This window comes from Rhodnius prolixus, unplaced genomic scaffold (assembly GCF_049639745.1).
Source record: "Rhodnius prolixus isolate KJV_2025 unplaced genomic scaffold, Rpr scaffold_3, whole genome shotgun sequence".
Classification (NCBI taxonomy): domain Eukaryota; kingdom Metazoa; phylum Arthropoda; class Insecta; order Hemiptera; family Reduviidae; genus Rhodnius; species Rhodnius prolixus.
Genome location: NW_027411603.1, coordinates 30,307,234 through 30,327,653, shown reverse-complemented (window position 1 = coordinate 30,327,653; position 20,420 = coordinate 30,307,234). Strand labels below are relative to the sequence as shown.

The 20,420-nt window shown below is 35.7% G+C and overlaps 2 protein-coding genes across 3 annotated transcripts in view; one reads left to right on the top strand and one right to left on the bottom strand.

The window, feature by feature from the left end:
• Positions 1–12,155, top strand: part of LOC141453730 (uncharacterized) — a 28,914-nt gene extending 16,759 nt beyond the window's left edge. Inside the window, exons 1-3 of one of the 2 annotated variants that reach the window (XM_074127279.1) lie at positions 309–430; positions 8,450–8,599; positions 9,316–12,155. In XM_074127279.1, coding sequence (XP_073983380.1) covers positions 374–430; positions 8,450–8,599; positions 9,316–11,679 — 2,571 coding nt within the window. In that variant the 5' untranslated portion in view covers positions 309–373 and the 3' untranslated portion in view covers positions 11,680–12,155. Of the gene's footprint in view, positions 1–308; positions 431–8,449; positions 8,600–9,315 lie in introns of those variants that run through there. The other variant, XM_074127281.1, reaches the window with a different exon arrangement.
• A 3,357-nt stretch (positions 12,156–15,512) lies between these two features.
• Positions 15,513–19,213, bottom strand: LOC141452469 (uncharacterized). The gene is made up of 2 exons (XM_074124646.1): positions 15,797–19,213; positions 15,513–15,692 (listed from the first exon to the last, which is right to left on the bottom strand). The coding sequence occupies exon 1, from the start codon at positions 18,729–18,731 to the stop codon at positions 16,356–16,358; it is 2,376 nt and encodes a 791-aa protein (XP_073980747.1). The 5' UTR covers positions 18,732–19,213; the 3' UTR covers positions 15,513–15,692; positions 15,797–16,355.
• Between the last annotated feature and the right edge of the window lie 1,207 nt (positions 19,214–20,420).

The following is a 20,420-nucleotide window of genomic DNA, read 5'->3' as shown; positions in this document are numbered from 1 at the left end:
CTATAATGGAGTCTAGATATTAGTCTTCATTGCCGGAGTTTAGTAATTAGTAACGTCGCAATAAAATTTAATGTGGATATTTAAATTTCGGTGTTAATATGAACACTTAAAATAAATGTATTGAATAAGACAATAAATTTCTTAAAAAATAAATTACAATTGTTTCCATTTCTGGCAATATTTTATTTGCCATTAAGTTATTATTGTGAAGAGTTTTTGTAATAAATGATAAAAGAATTGATTGTTAAAAATGATCGATGTAAATATAAATGTAGGTAATAAAAATGAGCCTATTGTTTGAAAACGGAGATTGCTTAAATAAATTAAAATTGATGAGATTTATAAATAACTGTTGGCACAAACGTAGATCCAAATGATGGTCTCCAAGTACGTGGTGTTGATGTTTCTACAATTATTAGACATTTTTGCTGTAAGTAGAATATTATTTAAATATTTTTTAAGCTCTAAATATATATTTTTACTGCATATGAATTGTGGTCGAAATTTCAATAAAGAATATTCATGCGTACTCTTTTAGCTCTGTCTGGTTTCATGAATGCAATTCAAATGGATTACTTATTTAGAACTGCGTATTACTTAGTTGTATTTCATTGTTTTATCCCATAAATGGGAATATTTAATCTATAAGTTAGGAATGGATTTTAGTTTTACTTAGAATCCCTTTTATTAAGAGCTATTCATAACTTAAGGACTCATACTTTATTAGGAGTCAATCAGTTTAGCGCAAGTAAAACGCTGTTTGCAGTTTGGTCTAAATCATTAGGAGAATGAATTTGGGGTACGGGATGGTTCAGAAACTTCTGAGCATAAATACTGCCCAGACTGACCTGTCTATATTAGCATCAAATCCTATTTTGAGTAAACGTTTAGGAACTTTGACATTAATAATTTCTAAATCAAGTGGAGAGATTATTTGGTTTGTTCCGATGGATGCAAATGGTTGAAAGCTTATCATAAGGGGCGATAATGGGATCTTCTAGATCTAGATAAAAAGAGAAAACCAATTCAAAACAAGAAAGGTAATGAACAGATATTATAGTTGATTTATTGTTCGTTTCTAGCTGTACTGAGTTTTTCCAAGATTTTCATTTGGAAAACTAAAATAATTCATTGAAAAATATAGCTAAATTGGAGCTCGGGTGTTGACTGCAGCGCAAGCAATCGTGTCCATTCGGCGGACACCAGCAATACTCAGCTTGTTCACTAATTTTGGTACCCCCTAGAGCGGCGGTTCCCAACGTGGGGTACGCGAAAGATTGTTTAGGGGTACGCAAAAAAAAAGTTATAATGGCGGAAGATATAAAAATTATACAGATATATTATTAATAAGAAAAAAAAAATTGTATAATAAATGATCCCTACAACTTAATTACAAAATTATTATAATAAAACTGAATAACATATAAATTGACAAAAATTAAGTACCTACTCAATCGATACTGCAGTATTTTTTAAAAGTAAATATATTTATCAAAAATTATTAAATGATTTCTTGAAAATGTAAAAATTCGAAAAAATGCTGCTTTAGTTTTGACTAATATTGCACATGGCCCGCATATAATTTACTTCTCCTTTATTAACGCTTTGCTGTTTCAATTTGCGACCCCTGCAATAGTTATTGGTTTGAAATGTTTACCTATTCATTTTTTTTTTTTTTTTTTTTAATTGTATATATTTATTTATTTACAACCTGTATAGTGTATACATATAACATACATCAAGTAAATGTGTTGATCAATTTGTTAGGCACAGATTGTAGGCTGAACCCGAGGATCCAGCGCCAAAATCGGGAAGGCATGGTGCGAGGGGCCAGCCAATGCTGGAACTCTCTAGGGGTTGGAAGGAAGTTTAGGAAATAGGTAAAAGGTCACGGGGCCAACGTCGTTTCAGGCGTCGTGGAGGATTGTCGGGATGGGTTGTTGTGGATAAGGCTTGTGCTGTTGGGATTAGGATGTATGGTTAGGCTATTATGGAAATTAAGGAAGCGAGAATGGATTAGGTCATTGACAAAAGGGATATTGAGGTCTGTGTGGAGGGTTAAATTGAATACATAATAAGGAGCGTTGACGATATGCCGAAGGACTTTAGATTGAAAGGATTGGATTCTTTGAATGTTGGAAGGTTTCGCAGAGCCCCACAGTTCAGCTCCGTAGGTCCAGAGGGGTCTTAGTAGTGTCTTGTATAGAGTCAGTTTGTTATGTACGTTCATGGCTGATCTCCGCCCTAGCAGTCTTCGTAGTTGTCCGTATCGTCTATTGAGTTCTTGTCTTTTCAGTCTAGTGTGCGGGTTCCATGTAAGTCGACTGTCTAAATACAGTCCTAGGTAGCGTACTTGTGTGGAGGTCGGTATTTCTCTGTTGTGTATGAGTAATGGGGGGCAAATTTGTCTACGTAAGGTGAATGTTATCTGTTGGCATTTGTCTTCGTTCAGTCTCATTTTCCATTTTTTGCACCAAGAGAAATGAGATCAAGGTGTTCTTGGATATATGTGGAGGCTTCTGATGGATAGAGATTTGAGGATAATATTGCGGTATCGTCTGCGTAGGTTGTAATTAAGGTATGTGGGTGCGTGGGGATATCAGCAGTGTACACTAGATATAGGACTGGGCCAAGGATGCTTCCTTGCGGGACGCCGGCTTGGATGCGCTTAGCATCAGAGAATTCAATGCCACATCTAACCTTGAAGTAGCGACCTGTCAAATAGGATTGAAGGATTTGGTAATAAGGAGTGGGAAGGAACTGCTTCAGCTTGTACAACAGTCCTGGGTGCCACACCCTGTCAAAAGCCAGTGCTACGTCCAGGAAGGCACCTAGACAGAAATCTTTTTTTTCTAAAGTTACCTATTCATAAATGATTTTTTTAATAGGAACATATCATATGTATGTGTTCTTTACAAGACACATTATATTCAGATTGTTTTGCTGTTAATTTTTTTTTTTTATTTATTTTGTAATTTACAAGCTGTATAAATATATACAATGAGTAAATAGGAGGTGAATGAGATGAACTGGTACGGGAAGAGCAGGAGGAGAGAAGCTACCCAGCGGTAGCACTCTCTGTAGGAGAGTGGAGAAACGTGAGGAGGAGAATATGAGTGGGAGAGAGGAGAGATTTAGTTCTTCAGACCTCAAGGAAGTCGCGGGGTCACTGGCGATTCAGTCGTCGAGGAGTATTAGGGATGTCAGAGGAAGCGAGAGACAGTACAAGAGGTTTTGAGTTAGTAGAGAGAGCAGTATGGAATTTTTGATATTTAGTCTTGGCTTGTTGGTCTATGAAGGGAATGTTGTGGTCGGTGGGAAGGGTGAGGTTAGTCACGTAGTAAGGAGCGTCAGCTATCTGTCGGAGGAGTTTTGACTGAAATGTTTGTACATTCCGTATGTTTGTAGGTTTGGGAGTCCACATAGGTTTGAGGATAGTACTGTATATTAATCGTTTGAGTTCTATGGGTAATTTGGAGTGTCGCCCAAGAAGTCTATAGAGCAGTTTCGCAGGTTTTGTCATTGCTTGTCTTTTAAGTCTAGTGTGTGGGTTCCACGTGAGTCGCTTGTCTATGTGGAGCCCAAGGTAGCGCGCCAGATCTGTATAAGGAAGAGGATTGCTGTTGAAGAGGACAGGTAGACAGGAGCCCCGCCGGAGAGTGAATGTGGCATGTTGGCATTTCTGTGGGTTCATTTTAATCCGCCACTTCTTGGCCCAGGATTCTATTTTATGTGTGTCTGTAACTTGTACGAAGCTGATGAAGGATGTGTACTTGTAGCTAGTATGTCTGTATCGTCTGCATATGTACAGAGTAGTGTAGAGGGTTGTACAGGTATGTCTGATGTGTATACTGTGTAGAGAACGGGGCCAAATATACTCCCCTGCGGCACTCCGCCACCACTGTCGAGAAAGAGGAGATTGCTGAGCCGGTACTAACTTGAAAGAACCTATCTGGACCGGAGCGCAGAATGAGGTAGTATGTTGAGGGAAGATGCTTTTTTAGTTTGAAAAGTAATCCAGGATGCGAAACACGATCGAAAGCCTGGCTTACGTCTAAGAATGCCCCTGAGCAATACTGTTTTCTCTCCAGTGTTATGGACCCGGTGACATTGTTAAACAGTGCTATGATGACGCCTAAAACTAAATTGGTGGTCTGGTATAACACCAAACTCCGACAATATGGGGTTAATACGCTCAAGAACTTTTCCTAGAGTCGGCAGTAGGATGATAGGTCTGTAGGATGAGGTTAGATGAGCTGGTTTTCCAGGTTTTGGAATCATTCGCACCACTGAATACTTTCAGGAAAGCGGAAAGTATGTAGTATGAAGGACGGAGTTGTAAATGTAGGTGAGGAAGATGATAGCTTTTTTATGTAGGTGGCGGAGAATTTCAGAGGTGATGAGGTCATATCCTGGAGACTTTCCAGATGGAAGATTCTTGATCGTGTATTTAACGTCTGAAGGAGTAAAGGCTTTTGGTGGTAGCGAGAGAGGAAGTGGAACGTCCAGTTCTGTTTGTATTTCATCCATGTGTAAGTCGTCCGTCATATCAGGATGAGGTGTAAAGACATTTGTCAAGTGATGAGCAAAAAGTGTAGGTTTGTCCTCGTCTGATTTCGCCCAAGTCCCGTCTTCCCGTCTGAGTGGAGAAGGAGTATGTTTGTTGGACAGTTGCCTGCGTGTAGCTTTCCAGGGAGATTTACGGTCAGTAAATAAATTATAATGAAGGCGTCATATTTTTAAATTTTTAGGTTTTGTAAATTTCTTTTCAGTTGTCTTGTGAGTTTAAAGTACATCCGTTTGTCACAAGGATAACGTGTCCGTTGCCAGAGGGCTCGAGCTCTCCTTGTTTCTCTTATGAGTATTCGTGTTTCTATGGGTAAGTTATATTGTCTAGTATTCTTCCGATGTAAGTGAGTAGTCGATTCCCAGATGGAAGTCTGTATTGCGTTAGTCAGCGTGTAAACTGCTTCATCAACTTCGTCAGCAGTTTTAAAAGAGAGAGATAGATTAATTTTAGTGTCAAGTAAAGTTTGAAAGTTGTCCCAATCAACAGGTCCCGTAATTAGCGAAGGGCGAGGCGAAAGTGTCTTAGATGTCGCAGTTAGTACCAACAGCACAGGACTGTGGTCAGAAGAAAGATCAGTAAGAGTGTAGATGTCTGTACACTGTGTAGAAGTCTGAGAGGTAACGAAAATGTCTAGGATGTCAGGCAGTTTAGAGAGAGCTGTCGGCCAGTAAGTTGGTTGATCAGGAGATAGCACATTGTAGTTATTTGGAAGAAACAACATTGAGTAGGTAAATCATCTGGTTCGCCATTGTACGTGTCAGTGTGTTTAAATTTTGCTCTGCAAACCTATTAATTTTTTTAAGTGTTTCTAGTGACTATTTAATGTTAAATTGTTTCTTATTTTGTTCATTGTTGTTGTTTATTTTGTTGGACATTGAAGTGCGATGACACATTGACAATTTTTGTAAATAGTTTAATTTGAATAGACTTATTTTTCGTAGGTTAGGGATTTGAATTTAAAATTTTTAATAGTGATTGGACACTTAGTTCCCAAAGTAGCCGCATGGCTCAAATGAAACATACAGATTCACCAGGCATTGAATCACATGGTTCGTGCAGTGCTAGTGGAATATTATCTAGTAATAATAATAAAACTAATAATGATGTTTTGGATACAACAAATAAAACAGTGCAAAGATCAAGCACTAATAAATCTGAAATTTTGAAAAATAAAAATAAAATTAAAACCAAAAGCTCTGCTGTGCAAAGAAAGTTGACTCGAACCCAGTCTCTTCAGTCAGTTAATTCTACTGTTTCCACTATCCATTTCAGTAATACTGTCAATTTCTGCACACCTAGTCCTTTTGCACCTTTAAGTGTAAAAGATGACGGAGAAATCCCGAACGCTAATGCATCAGCCAGTGAGAAAAAATCACCTAAGCCTCCTCCAATATATGTCTCAAACGTTGAAGACTACTTACAATTCTGCACAACACTAACTCAACATCTTGGACCTTCATCTTTCGATTGTAAATAAATGCTAAAGGAAGATAAGGCGTTTAGGGTGGTATTAAGAAATCTACACCACACTATTCCAACGGAAGCCATCAAGGAAGATCTGGAAGGATTAGGGCATAAAGTGAGAAATGTCAGCAACGTGAAACACCCAGCTACTAAAGCATCACTTCCTGTTTTTTGTAGACTTGGAACAGCAAGAAAATAACCAGGAAATATTCAAGATCACGTCAGTCCTGTACACTCGAGTTAAGGTTGAGGAACCCTACAAAACTGAGGAAATAATTCAGTGTAAAAGATGCATGCAGTATGGCCACAGCAAATCTTACTGCAATTATACACCTAGGTGCAAAAAATGTGCTAAATACCATTTTTCCTCAGACTGCCTCCAGCCTAGGGACATCCCACTCACATGTGCGCTGTGCCAAGAACAGCATTATGCTACCTACAGGGGCTGCACAGTGCATACAGAACTTCAGCGACTTCGGAGAAAGTCAAGGGACCAAAACGGCCGCAGTCCGCAGCTGCGTTCACATCAGGGAGCTGTTCCACCACCTACTCCGAAAGACTTTCCTCCATTAACTCAGAAGGTTCCTACAATAACGCATCCGCATCCGCCATCAACATACCAAAGGCCTTCTTACGCGGGGTCTCCGACTAAACTTTCATCCGCCTCCACTGACGTTACTACTGTACTGACCTCTTTCATTTCTGAATTCAAATCACTCATCAATCCTCTCATCAGCCTTCTCACTACCTTAGTGACTGATCTCATTCCTCGACTTGTAAAATAAATTCCTCATCACTTCATTTCCCTTCACATTCACTAGCAATACTTCTTTGGAACGCAAACGGGCTGAATACCCACAAAGACGAACTAGACATTTTCTTACATGACAAACTAATTGACGTAGCCCTAATTACGGAAACACACTTTACTGGACGATCTTACTGCAATGTAGCAGACTACACTACTTACAGAGCCGACCACCCGGACAACAATGCCCATGGTGGTGCGGCCATTCTAATCCACTCCTCCTTAATTCACAGCCTGCTCCTCACTGAGCAAACTGATGCTCTCCAGTCCGTGGCAGTTACATTGCCTTGCCAGCCATTCTCTCTGAATGTGGCAGCGGTGTACTGCCCGCCTAACAAAGCAATATCATCGCAAGAATTTAGTGCTTTCTTTGGCAATCTGGGGCCAAAATTCTTGGCAGGTGGGGACTATAACGCTAAACTTCCGCAGTGGGGTTGTCGCACAACTAATCCTAGAGGATGCTGTTAATTTAAAGTTACAATACGTAAAATCAAGAGTACGATTAATTTTTTTTTATTTATATTATATTACAAACCAAAACTCTGGACTCCCACGCTTTCCTTGTAGCAGCACTTATGGTGGCGAAGTCATGATCTAGGCAGGCTGGAGTTATTCAACGTTTCAGAACATCGACTGAAGCCACGGTATTAAGGTTACTGTACACTTTATTTTTTAGATATCCCCACAAAAAGTAGTCCATTAGGGTTATGTCCAGAGATCGAGTTGGCCATTGGATGGGTCAATGAGTCCCTAAGCACTTTTCATGGAAATTTCTGTCCAGGTAACCTTGAACAACTTTCGCATTATGTGCCGGGCAACCATCTTGTTAAAAATACATATCTAGCCGACGTTGTAGAGGAACATCTTCTAGCAGGACTGGCAAAATGTCTGTTAAAAAAAGTAAGATACCTAAAACTCCACACGAAACGTTTGTTGAAAAAACAACCTGAACGTCGAATAACTCTAGCCTGCCTAGATCTTGACTTCGCCACCATGTGCTGCTACAAGCAAAGCGTGGGAGTCTAGAGTTTTGGCTTGCCTATCCGTTGATTGTGCCCAGTTTGAACAGATTCTTTAAAAAAAATAACGTAATTTTGACAGTAAACTGAAATTTGTTTTTCATATTTTAAACCACCATAAATTTTGAAAAACCTAACCGATTTCAAAAAAATTTTTTTTGTATTTTTTAGGAGCTCAAATACTACAAAAATATGCAAAAAAAATACAACGTTCTTTTGAAAAACAAAAGTTAGATGCTGTATCTCGAAATACAAGGGTTTATTAAAATGGGCCAATCACTGACAATAATCTAGGCTAAAAATGATTAAATACGTTTTTTATTTTTTCGAAATTTCCCGCCGTTAAAAAAAATTGGGTGGAGCTATAACACTGGTCACCCTGTATATACTATATATATGTTAGGGGTACACTAAAGAAAAAAGATTGGGAACCGCTGCCCTAAATGGTAGCTGATTTAAAAAATGCAAAATCGGAAGCAAATTAGCGTTTCATTTTTACTATGAGTTTTCATTCCAGAGATCTTAAATATGTGTTTAAAGTAATTTATCACTAACTAATCTAAACGACTTTTGGTATTTCTTTTTCAGGAAGAAAAATGCGTTTCAAACTGCGAGAATTTGGTACTAAAGGAGAACAATCCATGTGTAGCAAGTGAAGACAAATATCCGCTAAAAAGATGTTATGAAAACTGCAATGTTTATAAAAAATTCAATAACACCAGCAGCAACAATATAGAAGTAAATTCACTCAAATGAATACATTAGGCCATTCGACACAAGAAAATAAACAATTGAATTTAAGAAAATATTACTATTTCCTGAAAATAAACGTCTCCTAAACGAAATTAATCAAAAGTAGTTCCCCAATCAATCCTTAAGCTTAAGGCCCAAAGTATTCGATTTCCCTGTAAATTATCGTACCTCTCCTAAATTCAGGCTACACCTATAGATGTGGTTTCTAAGACTTGCTAGTGCCAAAGATTATATGTTGTGCAAGAATTTGAATATATTCATAAGAGGAGTTGAAAGAAGCAACTCTACAGCACTTTATCAAAAATCGCCCTACATCCCCAATGAACGGGTACTCCCGGGACGATTAAGACCTTGTCGTTAGCAATAATCGTTAGGATTTCTATTAAATAAAAAATAAAAGCAGTCTAAAAATAAAAAATAAAATTGTGCCCTTAACTCAAACCGGAAACACTATAACTATCTCAAAATTGGAGTAGCCTGCACTCAGAGAACTCTAATTTATTCTAAAGTTTAATTTAGTTAATTTACTTTAAAGCGAAAATTATTGAAGTTCTTAATTTTGTATTTACTTTTTCTAAATATAATTGCCCACGGCTTACAAGTCCCAGAATCACAAAAGAGAGCCAAAGGAGTAAAAAGATTTCCATCAAGTACTATCATCTGCGCAATTCAATACAGATTAAATTATTCAAATGTTTTAGGAAGAAAAGTGCTTGGAAAAGTGCATGAAATTGGCGCTTACGGAGCCAACAAGCAACCGCAAAACGTATCGATATCCGCCCAGAACATGCACCGAGGATGATGATAAATATGTGAAAAAAAGGCGCGAAGTGTACAGTATATTTAATGAATCTACCTATACCAATTCTAGCAGTGTGAATGCAAAATCTCTAAGCTCTAAATTCCAAATAATCTCAAAATCTGATAGAAACAAAAGTGAGACTGGTGCTAATGATAACTACCCTACCAACCCTAACCAACCAGTAAATAGTAATTATCTTGCCCAAAGTACAGCCTATGGACCAAACCACAATCAGAATCCAACCTCACATGCTCAAAATGAGAACCCTCCTAATGTAATGAAGAACCAAACCTATGACCCCCAAAATCCTAGAGAAAGCAAAAAAAATAATAATTATCCTACACAACGTCCTGGCCCAAACCAACAACAATATCCACAAACGCCATTTCCCCAAAATAATAATTATCCATCACAAGATCCTAGATATTCACCAAACAATAATCAATATCAAAGAAAATCTCCTAACGATATGAATAACTATCCCTACGACTCTCCCAATGCTCCGGAGGGTAATCTGAATATCAATTACCATACACAAGATCCTAGATATTCACCAAACAACAATCAATATCCAACAAACTCTCCTAACGATTTCAATAACTATCCCTACGACTCTCGCAATGCTCCGGGTGGAAATCTGAATATCAATTACCCTACACAAGATCCTAGATATTCACCAAACAACAATCAATTTCCAACAAACTCTCCTAACGATTTGAATAACTATCCCTACGACTCACGCAATGCTTCGGGGGAAAATCTGAATATCAATTATCCTACACCAGATCGTAGATATTCACCAAACAATAATCAATATCCAACAAAATTTCCTAACGATATGAATAAATATCCCTACGACTCTCGCAATGCCCAGAAGGGAAATCTGAATATCAATTATCCTATACAAGATCCTAGAAATTCACCAAACAATAATCAATATCCAAGAAAATCTCCTAACGATATGAATAACTATCCCTACGACTCTCGCAATGCTGCGGGTGGAAATCTGAATATCAATTATCCTACACAAGATCCTAGATATTCACCAAACAATAATCAATATTCAACAAAATCTCCCAACGATATGAATAACTATCCCTACGATTCTCGTAATTCTTCGGGGCAAAATCTGAATAACAAATATCCTACACAATATCCTAGATATTCACCAAACAATAATCAATATCCAAGAAAATCTCCTAACGATATGAATAACTATCCCCACGACTCTCCCAATGCTCCAGAGGTTAATCTGAATATCAATTATTTTATACCAGATCCTAGATATTCACCAAACAATAATCAATATCCAAGAAAATCTCCTAACGATATGAATAACTATCCCTACGACTCTCGCAATGCTTCGGGTGGAAATCTGAATATCAATTATCCTACACAAGATCCTAGATATTCACCAAACAATAATCAATATCCAACAAACTCTCCTAACGATTTCAATAACTATCCCTACGACTCTCGCAATGCTCCGGGTGGAAATCTGAATATCAATTACCCTACACAAGATCCTAGATATTCACCAAACAACAATCAATTTCCAACAAACTCTCCTAACGATATGAATAACTATCGCTACGACTCTCCAAATGCTCCGGGGGGTAATCTGAATATCAATTATCCTACACAAGATCCTAGATATTCACCAAACAATAATCAATATCCAACAAAATCTCCTAACGGTATGAATAACAATCCCTACGACTTTCGCAATGCTCCGGGTGGTAATCTAAATACCAATTATCCTACACAATATCCTAGATATTCACCAAACAATAATCAATATCCAACAAAATCTCCTAACGATGTGAATAACTATCCTTATGGCCCTTACAATAATAATTATCCTATTGACCCTTATAATTTACCTTCTACACTAAGTACCACCACAGCTACCACTACGTTCCCAACTACAACTATAACCACGGCAACTACGACCACAACTGCAACCACGCCAACTATGACCACTTCAACTACAACCACGCCAACTACGACCACAACTACAACTACGCCAACTACGACCACAACTACAACTACGCCAACTACGACCACAACAACTACAACCATGACGACAACAACCACAAAAAGAAGAACCACGACAACTAGACACCCTCCACCACCTAAACCAAAGAAGACTGATAGTGATGAGGATGATGACTCTGATGATGACTCTGATGATGATGATAATCACCATAATAAGCACCATAATGGGTGCTCTTATTATGATAGGTATTGGTACTATTGTTAATTTTGGATAATGAATAGTGTTATTAAATTTCGTGTCTAGATAAATAAATTTGCTTTTATATCAGCACCAATGGTAGTATCCTAGTTATTGATTATACTGGATTAAATTCTATAAATGTTTTCAGAAACCATGAATTGTTAGTGTCTTTAATTTCCTGAGCAATAATTCCTTGAGAAAATTTTCAGTCATCCTTTCAGACCATGTACCAATTAATAATGTACCAAGCAAATATATTTTCAGAACTTAAATAGAGCTATTGAAAAATGAGCCATCATCTTACGATTTATTCTTAAGTAAATATTATGTATTACAAGAAAGTTTTTTCTTTATTATGTGTAATATAATTAAAAAGGTCCTTTAAACAAATTAAAGGTCCTATATAAAACTTTATCCAATTTTTCTCCTTAAAAGCTTGTTAATTACTCAATTAATTATAACAGTGTAGTAGTTCAATAAAGTTTATTATCTTTAAGGAACCTCTGTTTTAATCTTATGAATTTATTCATTCAAATAGAACCTTTGCTTGCTACCATATTTATGGATCTTATCTTCACTTTATGTACAGGACTCAAACTCTAGACTTTATTTTTAGTTTTAGATCTGGGATGGATGGCCATAATTGCAGTTTAACCGTAAAATTAGTAATTTAATATATATATGTATTTTCAAATTAAAATAAGTTATGATTATAAAAAGAAAGGAATAAACCTACTTCTTAAAATAAAGATGAATATTAAATCAATACGACTACTGACATCCCCCAAAACAATTATTCTTGTATCAAAAATATCAGTGAAATTGCATCTCTGCTACAAATTGTTCAAGATATTCAATTCAAAAACTAGACTACAAGTAGGCTTAACCCTCAAACCACAAGATGCGGGTCGGATCCGACCTGAGGCGAAAAGAAATTTCCATTGTTCCCCCCACAATTAACTCTTAGCGATTAGACTCGGTATACCCTTTCTGTGAGTCCTTAGGAAGAGGCCACACTGTTTCCGCCGATTCGGTAAGGGTCTCTCCGCTCTCTAGGTTTGTATTTCTTTCAGTAAGTCAGATTCTGGGTCGGATCCGTCCCGACCTTGGTATTAACGTTATACGTTTTGTCCTGCACAAGTGGAACAAAAATGAAGAAAGTTACTCTGGAGATGCACTTTCGACGATTCTCAAGAACCTTGCGTTTGCCTTGACGCTTCCTCTAGAAGAAAAAAGACTGAAAAACGAGCGTTTTCCAAAGGAATTACTCCTTCTGATTGGAAAATATGTCCTACTTGTTCCCACTGATAATGGCGAACAATCAAATGATTTTTTTCCTTAACAATGCGATAATTTTGTTACCACACCACTATTTTACTTTAATTTTCATTCAACCTTTTTGTAAACTGTTTTGTTTTTATTGAAACAAAGTTCCTTTTTCAAGTTCATCTCTTCACTTATTAGTCTATTCTAAATAGACTAATGCCATAAAAATATACAATTTATTAAAAAATTTATACATTTTATATAGAAATAAATGTGTTATTTTGAGTTATATTTGAGTTTTTCACTGTAAGCAAGAAAATATAGTATCGGGTCGGATCCGACCCTACCTTAGTGTTCGTGTCAAGAAAATTCATCTTGTGGTTTGAGGGTTAAAATACACTAATCAATAATATATTCCATATCGAGCAATCTAATTCTAACAGCGAACCACAAATTTGGCTTAGAAATCAGATTAATTTGAAAATAAGTTTCCCACTTAACTAAAATGGCCAGTCCACCGCTAGCCCTACCATGAGTTTTCTCTCGAATTCCCTCGCTTAAGAAAACATTAAATGGAACAAAAAAGAAGCCAGGGATATACCAGCAGAGGAAGTTTAAACAAAACACAAAATATCACAATTAATTAAGAAATGTTGATTAATCGAATAAGCATCAAATAAATTTTTAATACCACCAATGTTACACATAAATAACTTGATAACCGGGAGAAGAGAAGAAATCGTTAACGCCGGCTGGGAAGATAGAAGGCCTCGTTAACTGCTATACAGAGCCAGCAGCATCACATTGATCATTCGGATCCAGAACGATAAGAAGTCCCATCGGATGGGTTGGCATTCTTCGCACCACTTTCAGCTATATTCTTCTTCTTTTAGTTGGCGGGGATTTCATGTAAGAGGCCGAAGAGTGACTCTCGAAGAGTGAAGAGGGTGAAGTGTTAACAAGGAGCAATCTCAGGGACACCCTTGCCTACTCCAAGCTCGAACGAAATGGAGGAGTGTCGTGAACTACTCGTAGTACCAGTCAAAGACCCACTCAAATCGGATTCTCCAGATAAAGTCCCAGGAGCCACAATATTGTCAGGAATAGATATAATTTCAGGCTTTTTGTTAACTGTATTTCGGTGGAATTCTCCTCGCATATGGTTCCTCGACTCTTTCTTTCCTTCACACTTCTCATCTCTTCATCCCAGTAGTAGAATTTCTTATCCATAATCAGAATATCATCCCTAATCAGCACCATTTTATTACTGTTTCTTTAAAGAATACTTCTTTTAATCTCGTGAAGCATCTTTCGTTTATTTCTGACAGCTAAAGAATAATCTCTACTTACAGAGCACATCGTGCCTTTCAATTTTTTTGAATTTTTAATAATATTTAAAACCACATTTCTCGTATTAAATGTAACTTTAAGCATACATTTTTCATTTTTTAAATTTTTAATCTGAACCACTTCACCTATATCAGATTTAACAAATCCCACTTCTAAAATATCGTTACAAAATTTAACGATTATTTCTTCATTTTTATCATTACGCGCATCTAACCCTCGAAAAATTAAATTGTTTCTACGATTAAAATTATCTAGTATATCTGAACGTTTTTCGTAATATTTATTCTTATTTTCTAGAACTTCAATCGTTTGCTTTAATTTTGTACATTGTTCATTTAATTCAGCTTCATGTCATCACCTGAATAATATCAGCCTTTTGAGCCAATTGTTTTGCATCAATAACTTGACTTAGAGCTTGTAATAAATCGTCTTTACTTAAATTTGCAGATTTCTCCATTCCTTCAACTGAATAACAAAGCTCCAGTAAATTAGTGAACAAATGAAGGCGCACGCAGTCCAATACAGACGAACAGCGGTACTTCACTAACACAGACACACTAAGAAAGTAAGTTCAAATAAGAAGGTAAAAATGGATCGATGAAATTTTACGAAAATTTGAGACTCCAAAAAAACAGAACTAAATACACTCGTATTCACACGATGTTACTCGGCCAGAAGCTCATACCGTACTCCATTAATTTAATAGTAATAGTAATAAAACTGCAACCAAATGCAGTTTTGTTCACGAAATTAGCAAAATTGCAATCGAATAAAGAAGAAAGTTATTTCATTATACAGTAAAAGCTCTAATATCCGGCACCTTCGGGGTCGGCATGTTGCCGGATATCGAAAATCTCCGGATAATAGAACGCTAATTTTGGCGCACGTAAATTAGATGTAAAATATGATTCTTTAACATTTCTCAGTGAAATACAGAACTGTACATGGCTTTTATGTTCTAATAAAGTAGGCCCTACCATATTGTTAGATATAGTCCTACATTAAAATTGAGTGTATAAGAAATTTGAAGAGAGAAAATAAATTTTAAAAACAATTCTAAAAATAAAACACGCACCAGTAAACTTAACTATGTATAATTAAATAAATATAAAAGTAATATAAATATAAATTAATTAAATATAACAGTACATTAAGAGTTATTTTTTAATGATTTTTAAAATAATCGCGGATATCTGACTGTTTGATACGCGACGATCGTTTTTCAACAAATTTTAAATGAAGCATATGCAGTTGCAAAACTTCCTGAGTCGAGTAACATTTCTCACCTTCAACAAACGTTAGCAGCGTTGTAAAAGCATCAGCAGCACTACTCCATGAAACGTTTAATTTTTCTTGAACTATTTCTTCATCTGATGATTCACTGTCAGCTGTTTTTTCTTCTGTGATTGCCCTTATTAAACCTTAAAAACACATTTTTTTTATGAGTACGTAGCTAGTTGAAAATTTGCCGGTTAATAGAACGTTCCGGATGTTGGAATGCCGGATAAAAGAGCTTTTACTGTACCTGCGTTTCCCAAACTTTTTTGGCTCGCGAACGACTTGACAGTAAATCGTTCTAAATTGTACCGCTACGTAAAAAGGATTGTATTTCGTGCAATGTATTATTATTTCTTTTATTTGTATTGAAGGAGTTGATCCACTAAGAGAAATAAGAACAACCACTACAATGATGAATTCTTATTATTTTATTTTATTCTCAACAACATGGGTTAAGGCAGTCAAAAGAACACAACGCTATATGAATATAAAACAAAAACCTCTAGCTTCAATATTTTTTTTACATTCAATATATCACACATATGTTTTATCATCTGTCCGTATTATTATAATTATTTAATAATTAATATGATTTTAACCAATTAACATATTCGCCCACAGCTCGTCCAACCTGACCTTGATTGGTCTCACAATCAAACAGTAATTCTTAGCAAAATTAAAATTAAAATTATGAAAATAAATAACAATAACATTAGAATCCAAAACAGAAATTAGAAAAGTACAAAACATTAAGTTTGAAAAATTAAGCAAACTTAAAACAAATAAGTTCAATAGTCTGCAATTGGCTAACTATTAGGTAACCACGGTTTCATGTTCATAGGTGAACTTTTATGGAATTTAGTAAATCCATTGGGATTGAAGCCAGAACCCCCATCGAAAACTAACTTAACTGGCTTGTGGTATTGGGAAAAAAACGAGTAGCATGCTTGCCATTTAATAACTTCATAAGCGTTAGCAGTACGCATTGGATAACTTTTATTGTCGAACAGTTTCTGCACAAGGATCGAACCATAGCCTTGTGCACTTGCATCACAGTGCAACTCAGTAAGTGCAGTGGGTGAATAAATAGCTAACAGCGGCTCTGATATTAGGAAATTCTTAAGTCGCTCAAAACAATTTGATTCTTCTTCGGACCATACGAAATTGATTTTAGATTTCAACAACTTATATAGTGGCTGGGCGACAATAGCAAAGTTATGAATAAATTTTCGGAAATAAGAAATTAATCCTAGGAAGCTATGCAATTCGCGAAAATTTTTGGGTATTGGGTAATTTGCAACTGCAGCAACATTTGCTGTGGAGGGACAAATCCCTTCACCATCCACTAAATACCCTAAGTGACAATCGGGTTTAACTGTGAGTGCTAGCTCTAAATTTGTTACGGGCTCTTTAGGTTTTTCAACATCATTATAATTTTCTTTAATAATATTTTTGACTTTACTTTGAATTTCTAATGATAATTCATTATTTATATCCAAATCAGGTTCATTAAGTTTTACGTTATTGGAAATATCAATATTTAAAATATCAGAAATACATTCACCTATCGGTTCTTCAACTAATGTACTTTTAACGTCAATATAAACATTATTACCCTGAAACTTAACCTGTATTCCATCATATGACAGGAAATCTCGACCTAATAAACAGATAGAATTTATAGTATTTTCCGGAACAACATAGAAAGTAATTGGAATTTTAATTGAATTAACAGATACATTTTGTTTAAGCTCTCCTAATATATTTAATTTACTTTTATTGACTCCTTCAAATTGAAATTTACGCGTATACGGACTTATAACAACATTAACAGGCAAAATATGTTCAGAAATTAGAGAAATCGGGCTACCACTGTCTAAAAAGGCGCTAATTTCTACGTCGTTTACCTCTAGCTTAATTTTTACTTCATAGGTTGGTGCTAACGATGAGCTCTCTGCAATCCAGCCAATAGAAGTCTCTTTTTGCGTGGTACCTCCAGTGAGCTTTCTCGATGTGGGACGTAATCTTGGACAGTCCTTTCTTTGATGTCCTTGAGATCCGCATTTGAAACAGGAATTAGGTTCTCGTTTCGGAGCCGTGCATGCTGAAGAAACATGACCCATTTTCCCGCAGTTGTAACATCGAACAACATTCGCCACACTCGTAGTACCTGCATTTTTCACTCTTCTTTCCTGCACTGACTCTGGAAATTTCTTGAATGCTAACGATTGACATTTCTCTTGATGTACTTTACTGCTTAACTTTATTTCTTCATAAATATCAATTCTTTTCTTAAATTCTGCAACCGTAGAACAGCCAAAAAGAACAACTTTGTTTCTAATGTCATCATTGATGCCGTCGATTGTATATTTAATTAATGCATCATCTTCGATACTACCCCTTCCTGCCAGTTCGCGCATGTGACAAAAGTATTCTTTAAGTGTCTCTTCTTTTTTCATTTTTCTGTTAACTAGCATCTGATGTAGAGTAGCACTATTTATCGTAGTTGGAAATTCAGCTCTTAAGACCCTCTTCAAATTAACCCAACTGTTTACATTCGGCTCACAATTAATTACTGTTTTTGCAAATCCTTTTATCGATTTCTTGGCATATATAAAAGTTTCCAAATCGTTCCATTTCAATAATTTCCTCATATCTTCAAATTCTTTAATCCACCGATTAGCGGTGTAATTGTCACTACCGGTGAAAGGACGAATAGAATCTTCTATATCTCTTAATAAAAATTTGGGATGGTAACACAACTCTGAATTACTTCTTTCTTCATCTTCTTTATTTTCTTCTTCTTTTACATCTTGCTCTTCAGTATCTTCATCTTCTTGCTCATTAACCGCTTCATTTAATATTTTTAAATTTTCTAAATTCATTAGACTTGTACAAATACGTTTGGATAGTTCGTCCGCATTTCCGTCATGGTCAATGTTAAGAATATTGCAGATTAGTGTAAGGTCACCATCAGTTAAATTTTCATGTATGAATTTAAGTTTGACCTTATATTCTTCTGAATCCAACAAAAAACTAAATCCTTCAAATTTTCTCAGTCTAGCTCTTTTCTGACGATTTCCTTCGCACTCAAAAATTAATAAGTGGAGTGCTCGAATAGCGTTAATGGTAGAATTGCTAAGATTTTTGTTAATTCTATTAATTTCTCCTAATGACGTCATATTTGCAAATAAATTAAACCAATGTAGTATATAACTGAGTTTTACTTACGGCCGATGAACAATCTGAATTGCTATTACTTCCTCGCAAATCAATTAGTTTATACGACAACTCTTCACTATTTTCAATGTTCAATTCGTTTCCTTTTCTTTGCAATATAACTTGATTTGCCTCTTACCAATTTGATCTGCCTCGAACCAATTTGATCTGCCTCGAACCCCACACCTGAAGCTGAAGGAGTTGATCCACTAAGAGAAATAAGAACAACCACTACAATGATGAATTCTTATTATTTTATTTTATTCTCAACAACATGGGTTAAGGCAGTCAAAAGAACACAACGCTATATGAATATAAAACAAAAACCTCTAGCTTCAATATTTTTTTTACATTCAATATATCACACATATGTTTTATCATCTGTCCGTATTATTATAATTATTTAATAATTAATATGATTTTAACCAATTAACATATTCGCCCACAGTATTGAGATACAATGTATCTCCTTTACGAAGGAGTTCATGTTCATTTTATAACCTTTGTGAAGTGTAAGATCTTAGTTTTAAAACTTTTTTAAAGATTCTAAAACTTTCATAGACTGGGCAGCTAAAAAACATTTAAGTTGCCGCTCGTTCTTATTCCACATTAAACAATGATCTTTGGGTTTGATTGTATAAATTACATCATTTATTTTAAATTTAGTAACATAAGGGCCACCCAATCTTATTTCAGAAAGAATTCTAATAACTTGAAAATAAATGAATTTATCTAAATATTGTTGAGCAATTTAGTTTTGTTTTTAGGTGTTAAGTTTTGATTTAGGAAGAGCATTACAATTACCAAAACTCTCCACATCCGTACTTATTACAAGAAAGACTTGTATGTATGTGTTACAATCTTGAAGTCATGATTTATAGACTAACGAGGGCTACATGCATATCTAGCCCTATATCCTAGGTAAAGCGGGTTTACAAGAACTGTCATCGTGTTTAAATAAACACAATCAAACAATCAAACCCAAAGATCATTGTTTAATGTGTAATAAGAACGAGCGGCAACTTAAATGTTTTTTAGCTGCCCAGTCTATGAAAGTTTTAGCATCTTTAAAAAAGTTTTAAAACTAAGAACTTACACTTCACAAAGGTTATAAAATGAACATGAACTCCTTCGTGAAGGAGATACATTGTATCCCAATACAAATAAAAGAAATAATAATACAATCCTTTTTACGTAGCGGTACAATTTAGAACGATTTACTGTCAAGTCGTTCGCGAGCCAAAAAGTTTGGGAAACGCAGGTATAATGAAATAACTTTCTTCTTTAGTCGATTGCAACTTTGCTAATTTCGTGAACAAAACTGCATTTGCTTGCAGTTTTATTACTATTAATATTAAATTAATGGAGTACGGTATGAGCTTCTGGCCGAGTAACATCGTGTGTATACGAGACTATTTAGTTCTGGTTTTTTTTCGGTAATTAAAAGAGGTGCATAATGAAAACCAACTAGGCTTACAGTAAATGACTTTATGCATAGTTCGATAAATTAATTCATTTACAGGCTATGCATAAATTGAATTTAGAAAACTATTTCAGTATTATAAAACGTTGCATTAGAAAAAAAATGCCGTCTAGGTTACCTTATGGATATACTTAGACGAATGGTATGCCATATGGTCTGACAACCAGTC